The following is a 19734-nucleotide window of genomic DNA, read 5'->3' as shown; positions in this document are numbered from 1 at the left end:
TGGATGAGAATAGCCAAGGAGTTATTACAAGCACGTTCCATTAACTCAATGGTTAAATCCATGGATAACAAACTGATACATCACCCAGCTTTTCCCAAAGTACCTACCATAGGACAGAGTTCTCAGGGATTTTCCATGTGTTGTTACATGGAATGGAGGCAGTACGATCAAGTAATATTGGGAAACAGAGGGTTAAACAAGCTGAAGACTGTTTCTAGGTTTCTTTTTTTACCCATGGAAAACTTCCAGAACTGGTGACATGCTGAGATGCATTATAAATTACCAAGAAGCAGGCACTTCATGGTGTGTTTGCCTAGCTTCCTTCACTCTCAGATCTTTTATTCCAGGGCAGTACTTGGAATCTGGGTTCCCAAAACTATACTTTGAGAATTTCCCTACTCCTCAGATGTTCTACCAAAATATCATTGATTGTTAGCATGTAAACCTACAAAGTAAAAGAACATTTTCCTAAAGACATCATGAACTTCAATTTTATTTTTGTCAGTGTTTGAAAATTATATTTCTCCTTGTTCCTTGATGGCTTTTTTCTTTCATATTCAAATGATTACACTGATCATTTTGTCCAAATTCTTGAAACCAAAATCTGGAAAAAGTAAACATATTTAATATGTTCAGTTTCTTTTTTTCCATTTTCTATTCCTATATTTTATTTTAATGGTGTTTACCACAAAACAATTACCACATAATCACCTAAACTTGTGTATACTTTTAGATTTCCTTTTCTTCCTTTTTTTTTTACACTGAGCCATTTTGTTTTATTTTTCCTCCATGTACAGCGATTGCAAAACACACAGGCATAATGCTCTCATTTTTTAAGTAATACACAAAATAAGAACTAAGCAGTGTCCATGACAGTATGAAAAGTCAAATAAACATAAATAAAGCTTCCAAATCATCCAGGCACAAGGATATGGCCCCTCAAGCCCAAATGATTCTGGAATTTCATAATAAAGTTATAGGAAACCCCAGTAGCTGAATCTTTCCCTGAAATTCATAGTGATTATTAACTCTTTTGATTGCTCTTTCTGTAGTGGGGTTCATCAACATATAGACAAAACCAAGATGTCTCTTTTTAGTCCTTGCTATAGTCTTGGAAAGTCTTTGCCTGACTGACTCACAATTATCTTTTAGAATCACATAATTTGTTCTTCATTAAAAACCTATTCTGGATTTTAAATTCTATTGTTATTTCCTGTGCTAGAACACTGAGATAGCTTTGATTATGCTGGAAAGTCCCCTAGTCTTAACGTCAGCCCAAAGTGCTCACTTGGCTACTGCTACTGACCTTAGGCTGGGGAAGGCAGCACTGGAGCCAACAAGCTGCACAGCTGTGCCAAAAACTTGCTGTAAGCCCCTGACTTGTTAAGCACTTATTTCCAGCCATATGTTTCCATTTGCGAAAGCAGATTTAGAAAATTGTATTTAGAGTATGATGGAAAAATATAGTGTGTTTAGATTTTTTTTTAATATTACACTGAAAGACACATTATCACTAATACCTCTCAAAATCCTGCCCTTCCCTTCGAACACACTTATCCCATCATTCTTCCCACTTTCTGAAGCAGTTCTGGAGGCCCTTTTTTGTGAGTGTCTTCACTTGTGCTGTCATGGGTACTTCAGTGTCCTGAATTGATTCAAAACATGTATTTTTCATGGTCATTTTGACTCTGGGAAAGAACTGGAAGTTGCATGGTACCAGATCCAGTGGATAAGGAGGATGCAGACACACCATCATGTCTTTATGAACCTTCTTCCATTGGGTGATACTCAGCAACTCACTCACCATATATTTTATCATAAATATTTTTTTATTTTGGTGAAGACACTCACAAAACTGCTGTAGAAGGTACAAGAACAATGGGATAAGTAAGTGTGTTTGAAGTGAGAGGGAGTATTTTGAGAGGGATTAGTGGCAATGTGTCTTTTACTGCAATCAATGTTTTAATTTAAACATTGAAGATATATTTTAATCATCCCTTATGGTTTATCTAATAACTCTTACAGGTGTAGAATTCAAAACAATTATAGCACTTTTATCTATTTTATTCCATTTATCATCATCATTGCTACTGTTTGTATCTTGAATGGCCTCCAAAGACCCATTCCTACATTAAAGGGTTGGTCACCAGCCTAACACACTACGGGGAAGTGGAGGAAACATTACGAGGTGAGACCTAGTGGAAGGAAGTTGGATCATTAAGGAAAGTATTGGGACCCAAACCCATCTCCTTTTTTGTTTCTGCCTGTGTGCCAGAGTGACCATGAATGAAACCTCGAAAATCATGAACCAGAATAAACCTTTCCACCATAAAAGGTGATGATCTCTGGTGTTGGGTCACAGTAACAGAGAGCTGATCAGTACAGCTGTAGACTTTTGCAATTTGGAGGTAACCTACCTCAGGGATCCTTGAACAAGCTTTGTGAACAAGCATCTCCCACAGAGCTGTAAAAACTCAGATTGCTTCTCCTCCTTACCCCCACCCAAAGTTTCAGAGGCAGCCAGTCTTGGAAGGAGGCTGAAGATCTGCATTTTTCATGGTTCCCAGGAGATGCTGATGTGGCTGGGGCCAGGCCCACTCTGAGAGCTGCAGAAGTAGAAAGCCTGTTCTTCAAGGCCTGCTCCAAAGGAAGTATGCATTTTTGGAGCTGGCCTTCAACACAACAGCCTGCAGAGCCCTGAGGGAAGGCTGCAATCATGCTTTCTCCAGGCTTGGAGTGGCAGCGGGGATAACTGATTGGCGAATCTCAATGTGGATCAAGGGTTTTCAGCAAGGATCCTAAAACCACTGTGGTGTCACTGTCCATCAGGACCACTTTGGGGAGCCACTAACGTAGTTTAGTCTTCCCCTTTTACACACAAAGACACAGAGGCTTGGGCAGAGCAAGGTGGAAGGATCTGAGTGGCTGAAGCAGGAAAGGAGCCCCAGTGCTGTTTTCCAGCAATTTCACCCTCCTCCCTGCATCCCCGTTTACCCAGCTTGTGCTGTCGGTGCACAGTAACTTCTCACTGTGGGCCAGGATTGGCAAAAAAATAATTTAAATACTTTTCTCTTTGCTGATTAGGAAGACTGGTTTCTCCAGTCGCTGACTACCGGGTCTCCTCTCCCTAAATGTGGAAAATCCAGACACAGGCTTGCTTTTGCTTGTGGTGAGATTAAGGCTAATGTTTTTTAACCTATGTTCAGTGTTATTAATGGGAACTTCCCAAACGATCTATACAACAGCTTTTTATATTTTCTTGGCTTACGGCTCCTACCGGTAGTGGTTCTTATTGTTAGCTTAATGTTTTTAGAACAACCTATAACCAATATATTTTGTGAGCACAGAAGGATTTTATTTACCTTTGAGCATTCTGCTCATGTTTTTTGCTTTCTCTTTCATGTACTTATCTTCTGACTTCTACAGAGTCGTATTTTCTCTAGTAATTTGGACTGTTCATTTTCCCTAATGGTATAGTTTGCTTTGGGGCAGTTGAGCTCTGTGTGTGTGTGTGTGTGTGTGTGTGTGTGTGTGTATGCTTTACTGGGGATTAAACCCAAGGCTTTTGCACTGAGCTACATCCTCTGGCCTTTTAAATTTTTTTTAATTAAGGCACTAAGTTTTCCTCCCAGGCTGGGCTCCTTTTTGGATTCTCCTGCTTTGGCCTCCCAGTATGCTGGGGTTATAGTCATGCGCCATCATCCCATTTCTCCCTTACTCTTACAAGGAAGGAATCCTCGAGGATAACTTGGAGCTATATGTAAAAACCCATGTAAGAGGATTTGATATGGCCACAAACTGCATTTTCTTCTCTCTGGTCCAAATGGCATATCAGACCCTTACTGTGAACTCAGGAAAGACAGTCTAAGGTTCAATGGCATATCACAAACAAGTGGGTTGATTTCCACGGGTCCTTTGGGAAAAAACAGTATATGACCCAAATGTAGCATTGTTTTGTGGGAAGAACAGCAAGCATATCCTCTGAGTATAACAGCTCTTCAGTGAATAAATTTTATGAAGCAGGCGAGCCATTATACATGACAATAATTCACTAACAGCTTAAACAAAGCTCTCTACTTGCCCATGGGTTAATAAAATAAATATATTATGAATAACATTTGGTACAAGCACATTTTAATAACCAAAGTGATTACTGAAGGAGAAGGAACAGAGACATATATTTGGGTTTTGTATGTTTTTGTGATAAATTGAATTGATTGGATTGATGGAAAGTTTCTTGAATTTCACTGGTAAAACTAAAATCTATAGAAAATATACAGCCAGCCCTGGTGGAACACACCTGTAATCTCAGTACTCTGGGAGGCTGAGGCAGGAAGATCATAAGTTTGAGCCCAGTCTGGGCGAGCTAGTAAGATACTCTCAAAAATAGAGAATACAAAGGGGCTGAAGACGTAGCTCAGTGCAAAGACTGTGTATTCAATTGCCAGTACTGAAAAAAAATATTTTTGCCAAGAGTAATACAGTCCCAAAGTATATAAAAGACTTTCATGTATTCTGGGCAGAAATTTGAGTTTTTATCATAAACTAGTACAACCCTTCTAATTAATTGATAAAATTATAATTTGTAAAATCACATACCCAGTCACAGGTATGATGGTGGCCCTTTATAATTTGTCATTGTAAACTTTTGTAACAGAGAATATTCAGTATTTTCAAAGACCATGGGTTTGCTTTTACTACTCCAAGGTTAATTGTTCAATTTTTGGCAGTCAGCTGTCTAAATTTCCCTTCATATAAAATAAATAAAAGTATTTGATGACTTGGTGACTATCAGTTAGTGTCATTCCCCAGGCTGCTGTGCTGTTAAGGCTACCTCTATAATACTGCAAATGGATATGAATATTTAAGTGTTTGCATAGCAACAGCCCACAGGAGAATCTCCTAGGAGGTCCTCTGCACTGTATGAATGAACTCACACGCACACTTGGTGTGCACTTTTCCTAATTTATGCCTTCTTCTGCCTGCAGAACCCAGCTCAGATGTCACCTAGCTCCATCTTCCGTTCTGTTTTGGACACTCTGGTGACTTCCTGTTGACTCCATAATTCTCTGTATATTGTTTCTTTTTCTCTAACTGGCTGTTTTCTCCTACCTGCCTGGATGATATGTGATTTATGCAGGATTTAGCTCTTATCCATTCTTCAGTGACCCTTCTCTGAAACCCCTACTATTTCCTCTATGGGGCAAGCCAGCTCCCTAGTATTTGCATGGATCTATGAGCTAGCCTCTATCCTGGTTTTTATCCATGGGTTCTTAAGTACCTGTATGTCTGTCACCCCTAGCCCTAGAAGCACTTTGGGGAGAGATCACATTACTGTACCTGACATATAGTTAATACTCAGTGTTTGTTGAATGAATGAATGAATGATAAATTGTACTTCTGTGTGCCAACTTGATCTGAGCAGTACCCCGCCTTTTAATGCTAGGCACATCTCCTACTGTCATTGCTCCTCACTGCCTCCTGGCTGACCCCACCCATACCCAGACCAACTTAGTCTCCAAAGCAGTAATTCCAAACTTTAGATCTGATCAAGTCCTGCTGCCCTTACCTATGGAAAACAGGATGAGGCCTTCAGTGACCGACCAAGTCCTCCTTCCATAAGTACATGCCTTATTCCACCATCTTGTTTTCTTCTTTCTACTTCATGTTCCCAAATATCAAAAGTACCATAAAAGTGGCTCCAGTGCACAAAATCTTGTTTCTCGATTCCATGCCATTGACTACGCCCTTTCAGTTGTTAAGCATTTTCCTCTCCTCTTCTCACCTCCCCACCAATCAACCCTGTACTACTCAGCTTTCCTGTCACTGGGCCACAATACCTGACACCCACAACATAAAGAAGGAGAGGTTTAATTTGGACCACAGTTCAGGGGATTCATTCCGTGGTCTGTTGGCTCCAAGGCAGAAAGAGCATGATAGAAGGGCATGGTGAAGGAGAACTGCTTGGTTTATGGTGACCAGGAAGCAGAGAGAGAAGGGAGAAGCTGGGGACAAAGCATACACCCTTCCACCCTTCTACTTGCAAACAACACAGTCAGCCATGAAATCTTCAGTGAATTAATCCACAGCATCCCTATGACCCAGTCATCTTTCAAAAATCCCACTTCTTAAAGCTAAGACTTTTGGAGCGGGGACATTCTAGATCTAAATCATCACAAATTTCCAGCCATCATTTAAGATTCAGTTCCTAAGAAGTCACCCACAGGATATCCCCCATTTCCTTAAGGCTTGGGGAGTGTCCCTGGGCTGGACTCCCTGTCCCCTTTCTTGCAGACTGGCTAGAAAGGGTTTGAAGTCTGGAAATCCCTTCAGGCAAAATGCTCTGTGGTATTACTCTATATAACCCTAAGGCCTAGCACAGAGCCTGCACCTCTGTTACCAGGAAACATCTGATGATCCAGATTGTCCTGAAGCTGTGCCTTGGATTTCTCTGATTGCTTCCTCTTTTCCTGTCTTCTTTCTGCTCTCTGTAGCACCTATTTTCCCTTGCAAGGACTCAAGAAGTGTTGGGAAGTAACTTAAGTAAATTAGGCATGCACAAGTAAAGAGTATAGTGAGCTTTTCCATAGCTAGAAACTGGAATAAAGCTAACTACTGTCCCATGGCAAAAATTTATTTCTTAAAAAGAAGAAAAGAAAATGATTGCCTTTTTTTTTTCCCTCACAGGAGTGCTCCCAATGACTTGTTTAAACTGGATGATAGAATAAAAAATACAGAAAGAGTAATTTTGAAATATCAACAAATTCACCTAACTAATGTGCCATGACAATAGGCAATTGGTGAGAGTAGCACTATTGTATGTAAGTAAGAAAATAGCACGAAACTCCATAAAAAGATAGGTTTTTCAGTTATTAAATGGAGGACTAGACAGCAAAGGAAATGAGATGTGTAGGCTTGTAGTAAGACAGCATTTGTCTACATATAACTTGGCTAAAATCTGATTTAGCGTTGGTGTGCTTCCATAATGCTGACCTCTCTACTTCAAAATCAAATAAATGTATTGGGTTAACTTGAAAGCTAGTTTTTTCCCTCAACTCTGGGCTCGACTATTTTGTCAGTAAATTTAAAAAATAAAAAAGAAATGCATCTCTTTGGAGAGCTGCCTAATAGCCTGCCACCAAATCACAGTGGGTCAGCAACACTTGTTTATTTCCTTCCTCTCCATCTAGCGTCCGTGAGCTCTGTAGGTGCAGATCTCAATTATCCTGTCTACCTCTCTCGCCAGTGTACTTCTAGTGCTCTCACAGGTGTCTGTGTGGGCTCAGGGACAGTCCCCTCTGTCCAGGCTTTGCGGAGGTTCTCAGCGGTGCGTCACTTCTGACTCTGTTCCACTGATCTCCAGGTGCACAAACCATCTAAATGCCCACGAGCATGATAGGCCCTGAAGTCCCACCACAGTGAGAAAGTGTCCGTTCCCTAAATGATGACACACTGTCACCTGGCCTCCAGGCAGCATTGCTCACATTCAGGGGCACATGTAGTCTGAACTTATCTGGGGAAAGCAGTCCCTTCAGCTCTGCCCATACTGCCATCTAAACTTTATTCCATCCCATGAGTCTGAGCTGGAGGGCTCAGGCTCCAAAGCCCAATTCTCAACCACCACACCCCAGGGATATAAAACTCAAAGCCCCTATTCACTGCCTTCTTACCCTATAGCTCCCAAGTGCAGCCATGCACTGCTCACTGATGGGGACACATCCTTAGAAACGTATTACTAGGTAAGTTCATCATCATGAGAACATTTAGGGGGATCCTGCACAGACCTAGATGGTGTAGGTCAGTCGCTGCCTGCCACCTTTCTTTTCTTTTTTCTTTCTCTTTTTTTCTTCAATACTAGGGATTGAACCCAGGACCTTAGCACTGAGCTACACCCCAGCCTTTTCTTTTCTTTTCTTCTTTTATTCTGAGATAGGGTCTTACTAAGTTGCCCAGGCTAAGCTCAAAATTGCAATCCTCCCACCTCAGCCTCCCAGAGTGCTGGAGTGTGACTGTTTGATACAGTCACAAGATGTAAACATGGCATGGATGAGGCTGCGGCTCATAAAGCACCATATATGGCTTTATAGTAAACTCTTATTTTTAAATAAGAAGGACTACATTCTAAGATAACCATACAAAGTATGATACATTTTAACATGAGTACCTTTGTCATTTCTATCATGACCAAATACTATATGTTATACATAATTGGATATGCTATGCTTTCACATGACTGGTAGATTTGTTTACCCCAGTATCAAAACAAACACCTGGCTAATACATTGTGCCTTGATGCTGTGGCAGCTGTGACATCCCTAGGTGATAAGAATTTTTCAGCCCCATTATAATTTTATGGGGCCACCATTCTATATGCAGTTCATCACTACCAAAATATCATTCTAAGAACCATGACTGTAACATACAGCTGAGGGATTAGCTCTCCATGCAGCCTTGTCTCCCCCCAACCCCTGTTCCATACAGGCAGTTTCTAGGGAGCTAAGTGTTCACCTTTGCATGCCACCAATGCGGGAGTTTGTTGTTTGTTTGTTTGTTTGTATGAATGCAGGGCCTTTGGACTGAGCTACAAGCTCCCCCCTTTAAAAATTTTGACATAGGGTGTTGCTTATTTGCTCAGGCTGGACTGGAAGTTGCAGTCTCCTACATCAGCCTCGCAGAGTACTGGGATTACAGGCATGTGACACCATGCCCGGCTTCCAGGGTCCATTTCACAGCAAGAGCAAAGGGCCATCCAGGCCTCTGTATTGCCAGCCTTCATCTGCACCCCCAAGGCTGGTGGGTATGGAGGGTCAGTTAGGGTGGGACAAGCTCACACAACATGGCCCTCTGCAGGATCAGGGTTCCATTGCTTCCCCTGCTTCTGGGAACCTCACCAAAACAGTGGGCTATTTAAAAATTCCTGAGCAAGAATTGTAAGTTAGTATACTGATAGTTTTCCTGTAAAAATAAAATATAATTAGTTCTGATCTATTAGAAATCAATACAGTTTTACATAGATGAATCAAAATATTTTAGGCTATTGCAGGGCCTCAGAGCCACCATTGCCAATCTCAAGCACTCCACACCCAGAGAACTCTCAGCAATGGTCAGTGGAGACTCCCTGCAGGTTGGCAGAACATTGGCTGGTGGGCATTTAGCACACTGGCATCTTTCCAAGCAAGTCGGGCAGAGGGCGTGGCAAAGCCTGACTCAGCATCAAAACTCTCAAAACTGGATTTGAACTGTGTAAGGGTTTATACACAATGATCTTTGAGGGATCCTGGGAGACCGTTTAGTAGGATAAAACATACACTCAGTACATCATAGAGGGGAACATGGCCACCCACCCAGTATTTGTCTGCTGGAATTCCCTTGACCTTTGAAAACAAGACTTGAGGGTAAGTGCTGATTTTGTTAAAAGAGTCCCAGGGATCCAAGAGACATATTTTTTGCACACATGAAAGTATAGGGAAAATCAAAGCCTAGTGTGTGTAATGAACTCAAAATGCTGTGTTGGCCCCATCGTTTCTAGGCAGTCACTGCACACCATTTTCGACCTTAATCGGGCAGGATATTGTGATAAATGCATTTCTGAATATCTTCATTTAAAAACAAAGGGCACCACAGTCCCGGAGTCCAAAATTGAGAAGTTAGTAGCAAACAAACTGCTCCAAAATCCATACTCTATAAAAATCCACAGTTCTCATGAGGGGAATGGTAGAACTGTAGATCATGGGCGATTAGGCTCCAAAGGAAAGTTTGAATCTACTGAATTCATAAAGCCCTCTTGGAATAAACATAACCAGGAATATTGGAGCTAAGTTGCTTCATCATGCTGCCATTTTTTGTAAATAAAATCTATAAAAATTGAATAATATAATCAACACATTTTTATGAAAAATGTTATGATCACAAATGTTTAGATGAAAGAAACTTGAATTCTTTACCGGAATTCAGGGTGTGAGTCTCTCAGAGAAAGAATATGCGGCAAGATTTGGAGAAAAGCCTTCCTCCATCGGGCAGTGGCTCATCCATGGTGACATCTTCATGTTGTCATCTATAAGAGGTACCAAAGTGTACCTGTTGGAGAGGCTTGATTAAAATTCTTCTCTCATCCCCATTTAGTTTCTACAGACAGCAAAGAGATCCCAAGGAGGTTGCAAAGCATGTAGATTTGGAAATGTGTGTTTATTCTTAATATGAGATGAGCATCCAATTATCCCTGTTGATATGTAAATGTAGAAATAAATCATTGCAAATCTGAAGGGAAAATTTTCTTAGTACATGTTCATAGTATGTGATGTTTACATTCCTTGTAAGAAATTGGTACATGTGCCTACAAATCACACCTGCATTCTCTCTTCATCCTCTTTTCCTTCCCTTCTTCCCATCCCCCTCCATTGCTTGCTCCCATTCCCCTTTGAGAAAAACTGACCTCTCTACTTCCTAGAGTCTTTTATTTTGCTCTTTACTTATAATTTGGGTTTCTCATGTAAGAGAAACCATTCAGTATTTAAGCTTGTGTGTCTGGTTTATTTCACTTAATATTAGGGTCTCAAGATGCATCCATTTTCCTACAGATAAATTCATTTATCTTTCTTTATGGCAAAATAATACTCCGTTGTGTGTCAGTGCCACATTTTCTTTATCCATTCATCAGTTGATGGGCATATAGCCTCTTCCAAGATTTAGCTGTTAGGAATTGTGCTATATATACAGGCATGCATGTATCACTGTACTATGGTATCTGTAACTCTTCTGGGAAGATACATAGAAGGGGAATGGAAGGGTCAAATGGCATTTCTAGTTTCAGTTTTTTTGAGGAATCTGCATACTGATTTCCGTATTTACCATCCCACCAACAGTATAAAAGGATTCCTCCCCTCTCCTCACCCAACCACAGACTTGCCAGCATTTGTTATTTTTACTATTTGATTTCTTGGTGATGGCCCTTCTTTCTGGGGTGAGGTGGAATCTCAGTGTTGTTCTTTAATAGCCAGTGATGTTGAGCATTTCTTCATGTATTTATTGGCTATTTATACTCAATTTTACTTGCCTATTTTTTTATTAGATTTTTTTATTTTTGGTGGTCTAATTTTTTGAGTTCTTCATATATTCTAAATATTTGATCTCTGCTTGGGATATATCTGGCATTTTTTCCCATCCTATAGGCTGTTTTCCACTCTGTTAGTTTCTTTTGCTGTGCAGTAGGAAAAAAAAATTTCTGCAAATCTTTTTCTTGCACATCCTCACTGTCAGATCAGCAACTGTGAGGTAGATGAGTCATAATATTTTGATACAAAGGAGGAATTAAATTCCAAAATGAATATCCTTAAGGAAACCTTTAAAATGTTCTAAACTAAGTCTGAGGATAATGTACCATAAAAAGATAATGTCTAATCTTACTGGTCTGTCACCCCACTGCCCTGCCTCCCCCAAAAAAGCTAGCTTCAGACTCAAAAGAGTCCTTTCTCTATAAGTGAGTAAATCCTATAAAATAGGAAAAGCCAAGATAAGCAAGTGACACAGTGTTTTAAATACTTTTTTTCTGGGTACCATCCACTCTAAAATACTTTCAAACATCATGTTTAGATTGTACATCATGCAGCTCACCTTATCTATGACTGTGTTAATTGGCTAGTAGCTTCCTGCAAGCTGCCCTCTTCTCAAAATGTAAAAGAAAAATGCTATAACCATACAGAATAATTATGTTTGTTTACATTATTTCCAAAGTAGAATGTTCATGGAGGTGAGTTTTAATTCTCACAGACCAATTAATTCAAAACCCTCATGTGCAGTACGAGCTGTAAAGATACGAGCTAACATTTATTAAGAACATGATCAGTGCTAGGTACTATTCTCAAACTTTTGCCCATTATCTCATTGAATTCTCATCAGAGCCCTGTATTAATTTACACTTAGTTTTACCTATGAGAAAATGAGGTGTGGTTACTGAGAGTCACAAACCAAAGCAGTCTGGTTGTAGAGTGATTCCCACAGCTACATTAGGATAGGCAGGAGGAAGGGGAGGTCTGAAGACCTACTTCAAAGAGACAAAGCTGTGTTTAAAGATTATTTGGTAGACTGAGGAATGTAGCTCAATGATAGAGCACTTCCCTAGCATTTGCAGAGCCCTGGGTTTGATCCCCAGCACTGCAAAATACATACATATTTTGTTGTTGCTGTTGTAGTCTGTAGAATTCTAGGAAGAAGAAAAATGTCTTAAGAAATCAGTGTCTCTATGAGCAGATTTTTAGACTAGTTGTGGATTTCAGAATTATAGCCTGATATATTCAAACCCAGGCTCCATTTGGATGTAACATAAGAACTTTCACCTTCTGCAAATATTTGCTCTGAGAGCTCCCACCTGTACAATAAACAAGCATGCACCAGCATTCCGTGCATCTCTCAAGTTGATCTCTTGAAAACATGACCATGTAGGACAGTCAGATTTCCTACGAGCTAGTCTTTGCTAGGTAGGTACACTAGCTATAAAAGATATGAAGCCATAAACTTGGCAGCAGCTCCAAAATAGCCAGTTGGGCCTGGAATATTATCATGCTCATTATGTGCATTTACTGTGCATGGGCTCGCTGCTGTCCAAATCTACCCTCAATCCCCAATCAAAAAGAAATAATGATAGGAACACAGCTAACATGACATGACTGGGGACAATACAGAGTGACATGACCCGAGGTGATGAGGAAAACACTTATGGTTTCCTGGCCATCCCCTCCCCCATTCTGCCATTTATTTTAATGTCCATTACATCCTCTCCCTGGCTGTCACAGACAGAAAAGCCAAAAGATATTTATGAAGCCATACCCATTAATATCACCCATGGTGCAGCCAGAATGCAATCAGGTGAAGACGGGCTTCTGCAGTTCTAGTTGCAGAGCTAAGGACCAGCCAGGCATCTTCTCAGAGCCCAGGTGCCTTCCACAAAAACCCACAGGAAGCTAGAGAGTCATCCACATTGACCCTTGCCCCATTAAGAGGGAAAGACAGCAGAAAGAAGAATAAATTAGATTTCAAACTGGGATCAAGAGACAGAGAAATAAATAATACAAATAAACAAAATCTGTATTTTTATAGTTACTGCTTTACTAGGTAGTTCAAGCATACTCATTTCTAGCCCAACCACCAAGACTCAGAAGTCCATTTTTAAGTAGCCCCTTCTTTTGCATGTAGAATGGTTATTGATCCTGCATGCAGTCCTTAAATTTTCAGTAGATGCATAGAACCACTGCTAAACAACACACTAAATCCTAAACATAGGAGATTCTCACTCCACAATTGTATCATGTCCGGAGAGTAATCCCATAATTTCCTGCATGGAAATATCTCACTATTCCAAGAAATATTTTCTTTTTACTAAGTAGGAATAACTGCTTGTATTCTTCAGAGAGCATTCTGTTGAATGGTTTTTAATTTTTTTATCCATAATTCTGGAGGGAAGATATGCCTATTCAACCCAAAACCAAAATGCACATAATTTCATCTTTCCTTAAGGACTGAGAGGCTTACTTTGAGATCTCCCTGAAACTCAGGAACTGCAGTGCGAGCAACATATACTGTATAAAAGAAACATAAGTATAGCAGTTGACATATGGCCTGAGAATTGTGTCCCAGTCACCAGTGTCTCTACTGGTAGTTAGGCATGGGTGACCCAAAAGGTCTTCCCACTGTAGAAGTGAAAGAAGAACATAGTTAACTCTTCTCACTGTATGGAGTTGAGCTAAAACTTCTCTTGACACATACATTCACTCACCTCATGTACACACTAAACACATACTCAGAAAACCAAGATTAAGGCCCATGTAAAATTTTAAGTCCTGTGATGGTAATATGGGATGTGATAGGGTTTCTTTTTAGGCCAAAGAGTGAGGACATTTTTTCCTTAAAAAGAAAAGCATCACGTTTTTTGGAATGTAAAAGATACAAAGCAGTGAGCTTAAAATGGATTTTCATCTTCAAAACAATGTGCTGGATCAACAAGGTCACTGTAGAAATGGTTATCTGAGATTTGATTAGAAATAAATAAAGAAACCCATGAGATAAGGATATCACTGATGGAAAAAATTACTAAGTTCTCACTTTTTCTCATTTCCTCTGATATTTAGTATTTTCTTCTTCATCTGATGATATAAACTAGAGGCAAATTTCCAAAATAATTAAGTCATAAATCTTGTTTTGAAGGAAAGACAGAAGGAGAAAAGAAAGAGAAAAAGAAAGACGAGAATAAAGAAGGCAAAGAAAAAAGTTTAAAAAAAAAAAAAAAGAAGAGGCATTTTTAAGAGAGCTTCCAGGATGTGAATTAAGTATGGCATTAAATTTTTTCCACCAAGAGTTAGCCATGGCAGGTTTCTGATAAAATGCAAGAGTTTCATGGATGTGGGAACCGGTGATGGGAAATGCCTTATTATACACAATTGTTGTACTTGAGAGAAACTATACAGGGGAAAAAATAACACCCTAGAATAAATACAAATGAAATTCATGTATCAAAATCAATACTGTGAAACTAGTTTAAATGTTTCTTGAATTTATATCTAGTCATTAACCTAAATGCAGATTTAAGTTCAAGCCACACTTCTGCCTCGTGGTCAGAAAGCCTGGGAACCTGTGGCGTGGAAAATTGGCAGGATAAAGAATATTGAATTGGTCTTCTTGGAAAAACAGATTTTGGCAGCCATAACCACCTCCCTGAGCTGATCTCTCTCCCTTTTTCTTTCTTCTGCCCTGTGTCACTCTTGTCCCAGCAAAAATGCCAAAAGAAGGGCATCTATGAGCTACCAGCAAGCAGATGTCAACCTGGCCATTCACTAAAGAACTTTCCTCATTGATCTTGAAGCCCATCTTTGGAATGAGCCCCCAAAATCCCCAAACTGGACTTGCCTATTGATAACACTAATTTCCATTTCTACTGACTTTGGTTTGCTTCTTCAGGGGAAGAAAACTAGGGCACCTGCTTCACCCACCTGTCTTAAAAGAAACTGCAGTTCACGAATGGAAATGATAAATTCACAAAAAATGCTACAAATCCATTCCTCTCACTCCATTGTGTTCTAGTCCCATGATTATTTCAAGGATAGCAGACGTTTCTTTGGAGTTTTATTTAGTCTAGGGAACAAAATCTGGGAACTTCTCTGAAAAGATTACTCTAACTTGGAAGATCCCAACAAATAATCCACCTTGCCCCTCAAGTTCAAGTTCATTCCCCCCGAGTCTACCCTAAGCCCAGGCTCCACAAAGACCTATGTTGGTGGAGGTTTTTGTTCTGGCTTTGTTTCCACCCTCCCCAGACTCCATGGCTTCAGCAGGATTTGGGGTCCTTTGCATGAGTAAATTGGGGTGAGGACCACAGCCCCCAGTGAATGTTGTCCGTGTACTTTGCCTGTGCCTCTAGGTGGTTTTCACCCTGATTTTTTCTTTCTTTGCAGCTGGTTAATAATCCTCTAGCAAGTCAGGCCGCAGCGGCTGCAGCCATGGGCTCCCTAGCAAGCTCACAGGCCTTTGGCAATGCCCTCTCCAGCCTTCAGGGGGTCACGGGTCAACTAGTTACTAATGCACAAGGACAGGTGAGTGGGAGATGGGGACAAGAGTGAATTTTTATGGCAGATTGAACTCGGAAAGGAAATGAATTTCTTTTGCATGACAGTGATATGTAACCACATCTATCCGAGGCGAATAAATAATGTTTACTAGCAGTGTCAAGAATAGAAGAAGGGTTGGGAGGTGTTTCTATATTTTAGGAGCAAGATTTTTCTTTCCTTCCCTGAGAATGTCAAAGATAGATTTATTTATTTTTTTATGTGTTTATTTATTTATGCGATGACTTGTGACCTTTGTTGAAGAAGTTCCTTTTCATTACTGAGGCATTTGTTGAACCAAGCCAACAAGAAGTTAAATCTTTGAAATAAAATTTTAATATTGCTTTTGAATTTTTCACTTAAGAAAAAAACACACTTGTATATGACTGGGAACCTGGTGAGTTTCCTCCCCTGGTTGCTGTAAGATTTCTAAGCGAGTCTCCGTGAAAGTGACTTGCGAAGTTTGGGAAGGTGCTGAAGAAGCCCCGGAAAGCAACCAAGGAAACGGGGAGTTAGAAAGATGTCAACTGCAAGTCACCCCTCAGCTCCTTCCGGTTTCAGGGAAGCCAACCTGCGCACCTACAGATTTTCTTTAGTCTGTCAGGGCCAGTCAATTGTCCTCATGTCATGAGAAAACAACGGAGCCCTTATGCTGCTAATGTGTCCACGTCACATGTCCCAAGATGACACACTGAGACAGCTTCAGGTGGCCCAATAAACCCAAAAGTGACATGGAAAGCAAACAAGAGTGAAGCTGATGATGTCAGGGTTGCCCTCCAGTCAGAGCCCCAGCAGGGTGGTGAGTGCTTTGGCTCCTCCACTGTAGCTGTTTGTGATCAGGAAACCTGCAGGGGTGTGGGGGAGGTGGGAGCGTGCATCCTCACAGATTTCCCTTCTTGGAGTTATTCATTTTTTACAGACCCTCTGCTTGGCCCGCTCAGGGGTGAGCAGGAATTGCAGTGTCTTTGACCCGGTTTTTATCTTACATAAAGAGTAAACAAAGATGCATTATAAGCTAACCATCTCCATCTACATCCACGGAAAGAAAAAGCTGACCTTGTTCTATTTCCTAGGCGGGTGCAGGATTGTCCCATCAGAAGCCCCAGGGCTGAACGATGGCGCTTGTCAAAGAGAGGCCCCGTGCAATGAATCATCTTATCACAGGTGCACACCACACATATTAAAGGAGGGTTGTATGAACACTGTGCCCTCTACAGTAACCTTTCAGTGTCTGCTTTAACCCTTGTTCCAATCCCTTTTCATCAAAGGATCATTTTATGCAGTCGACTCTAAATGGAGGCTCTCAAAAGCCTATTAAGACTTCTGGAGGTGTGGGGCTGGGGATTTAGCTCAGGGGCACAGCGTTTGCCTGGCAAACGCAAGGTCGTGAGTTCGATTTCTGGTACTGGAAGAAAAACAAGATTTCTAGAGGGGTGGAGTATTGGTGTGGAAGAAAACTTGGTTTAAATACATATAACTCATACCTGCATCATGTCGGTGCTGGAAGCTGCTTCCCGGAGTTGTGCCCAGAATAGAACACCTTGCTTTTCTACTGCCAGGTGGATAGCCCTTGAGATGTAAATTTATTTTTTTCCTGGTACTGGGGATCAAATCCAATCCTTCATGCTGAGCTACATCCCCAGCTCTATTTTTATTTTTATTTTTTATTCTGAGAAAAGTTCTCACTAAGTCACTATATTACCCAGGCTGGGCTTGAACTTGTGATCCTCTTGCCTGAGTCTTTTAGACTGCTGGGTTTACAGGTGTGTGCCACCACATCCCTGTGAATTTTAAGAGTTCAAGATAGAAAACATATCCACTGATGAGAATTTCTTTTTTATTTTTCTGTTTTAACTTCTAAGTATGATGTACCACTATGCCCTACCATTTGAGTATTTGTAATGAAGGAAATGCTTTATTCTCTAGAACAAATTATTTGGAATTTATGCTTCTGATGATTTAATGGCTGATCATATAACCTGTTATAAATTCTCAAGGGTTAGAGTGACAACTTTTGCCAGCCCCTCCCTAAGTTAGCTCTCCCAAATCACAGGCATTTGTGAGAAAAAGATCTTTGAAGTAGAATACTGATTGCTGATTTTACCTTTTATTTTGGAATCTGTGTTATGACAGTTTATTTGATATGGTACACAATCCCCTTAAAGTGGAAAAGAATTACATTCGCAGAGTCATCAATAATGCCTACTCAGAAAGTCTTGTCTGAGTTTTAACACATCTCCAGTGATGTCACGTCCTCTTTCTGGTAATGAAAGAATATGAGAATTAAAGTACATCCCCAATAGATGAACAGGCCACATTCATGAAGCACTGTGTTTTGTTGCTGTTGTTTTAATCTTTGGAAGTGGTGGTAGATACTTAACTGCCAAAAAGACAAAATCAAAAAAAATTATTTGATCTGTGTGTGTGTGTGTGTGTGTGTGTGTGTGTGTGTGTTCCTTAGGCTTATGTTAATGTGATTCAAAAGGTGAGAATACAGTGGAATCCGATTAACATAATTAGTCTTGCTGAAAATACCATGTGAATAACACTCTGAGAGGGTAGGCTCAAAAGTTCAAGCCCAGCCAGGACAACTTAGCAACTTTTGAGGCCTTGTCTCAAAATAAAAAAAAAAATCATAAAAGGGTTAGAGCTGTAGTTCATTGTGAAGGCAAAGGATTCAATCTCCAATACCACAGAAAGAAAAATATATGTGAACTAGGATAGCTATGCCCAACCCATTTTTTATCTTCTTAAAAAAACTCAATGGAATTTTCCCAGAAAAGCCACAAAGAGCAAATTCTTACTATATTTAAAAATTCTTTTATTGAGGTTCTTGACAGCAACTACTTTTTCCATTTGAAGGTTTGCCCAGGGATATGATCACTGAAAGCTATGACTAAGATTGAGACACACATGTTACTGGCAGTTATGCTTATGAACAAGGTTAGGTCTGTAGAGAAGGTATGAGGGGGCTGTGCCTGTCCTTGCACCCCACCTGCTAAGGATTTTGTAGGGAGCTACCTGGAAACAAAAGACAGGATTTCCCACTGGGTCAGAGCCCTGACTTTGAACTCATCCCTATCCTGAAAATTCAAATGGACCCTTGTGAAGCTGTTGCATCTCTGCAAGGCAGGCAGCCAAATGGTACTAGGTCAGCCTCCCCGACAGGGTGAGGGAGGAATATTCTAGAATCTTCCTTCAGCCTCTTCCTCAGCTCTCCACAGGAAGAAATCCCACCACCTGGGTCTTTCGATTCTGCATCCTTGTCTTAGAATTTAACTGTGTTCTCATTATCTGGATTCCAGTAAATGTGAAGAGATGGAAAATCTCCATATGCTGAAGGATTTTTTTCTACTCCCTTTCTTTTTTTTCCTACAAGTAATTTGAGCAAATATTCTGGAAAAAACTTCAGTCATTATTATACCTTTTTAACTCTGCCCATTCATGTGGTGTTAATTCAAAAGACAGGCACTGGCATTATTTAATAAAGTTTCATTATTGTTTTGTTGCATTTTGTTTTACTTTGTTGTCATTTTTGGTGCTAGGGATTGAACCTTTGTATAGTACTACATCCCTAGCCCTTTATTAAATTTTTATTTCAAGGCAAGGTCTTGCTAAGTCACGCAGTTGCTAAGGCTAGGCTCAAGCTTGCAATCCTCCTGCCTCTGCCTCCAGGTAGGAGTGTTAATTTTAACAAAAATGCTACATTCTAAAGTCACAAGGCACATGTCTCACTCAGAGATACTAAGGTATTTTAAAATTATACTGCATCCAATTTTATTCTGAGGTGGGAAATATGGCATATATTTTCCTGGTAATCAGTGGCCACAAATGGATCGTGGCTGTGGTATTGCTGAGAGGAACACAGGGGTTCTTTTCTCTTATTGGATGGGGACCCAGGCAATTATCAAAAGCTGGCAAGGATGGAAGCCTAAGCTATGGACCTGGAATCCCAATATTAGCTCTATAACCTGAACAGACTACTTGAGCCCTCTGAGCCTCAGTTTTCCTAACCTTAAAATAAGGATATTAAGAATCTCAGTCCCCTTGGGGGCTAGGGATTTAGCTCAGCGGCAAAGCGCCTGCCTGGCAAGCGCAAGGTCATGAGTTCGGTTCCCAGTACCGGAGAAAAACCAAAAAACCA

General features: G+C 40.4%; 1 protein-coding gene across 1 annotated transcript in view; it reads left to right on the top strand.

Annotated features, from left to right (window-relative positions):
• Window positions 1-19734, top strand: part of Pou6f2 (POU class 6 homeobox 2) — a 475860-nt gene that overhangs the window by 407101 nt on the left and 49025 nt on the right. The window contains exon 7 of the mRNA XM_005397733.2: window positions 15441-15578. Coding sequence (XP_005397790.1) covers window positions 15441-15578 — 138 coding nt within the window. The remainder of the gene's footprint in view (window positions 1-15440; window positions 15579-19734) is intronic.

This window comes from Chinchilla lanigera, unplaced genomic scaffold (assembly GCF_000276665.1).
Source record: "Chinchilla lanigera isolate Chin_1 unplaced genomic scaffold, ChiLan1.0 scaffold00059, whole genome shotgun sequence".
Classification (NCBI taxonomy): Eukaryota; Metazoa; Chordata; class Mammalia; order Rodentia; family Chinchillidae; genus Chinchilla; species Chinchilla lanigera.
Note: the sequence above shows the minus strand (reverse complement) of the source record. Positions and strands in the feature narration are given on the sequence as shown.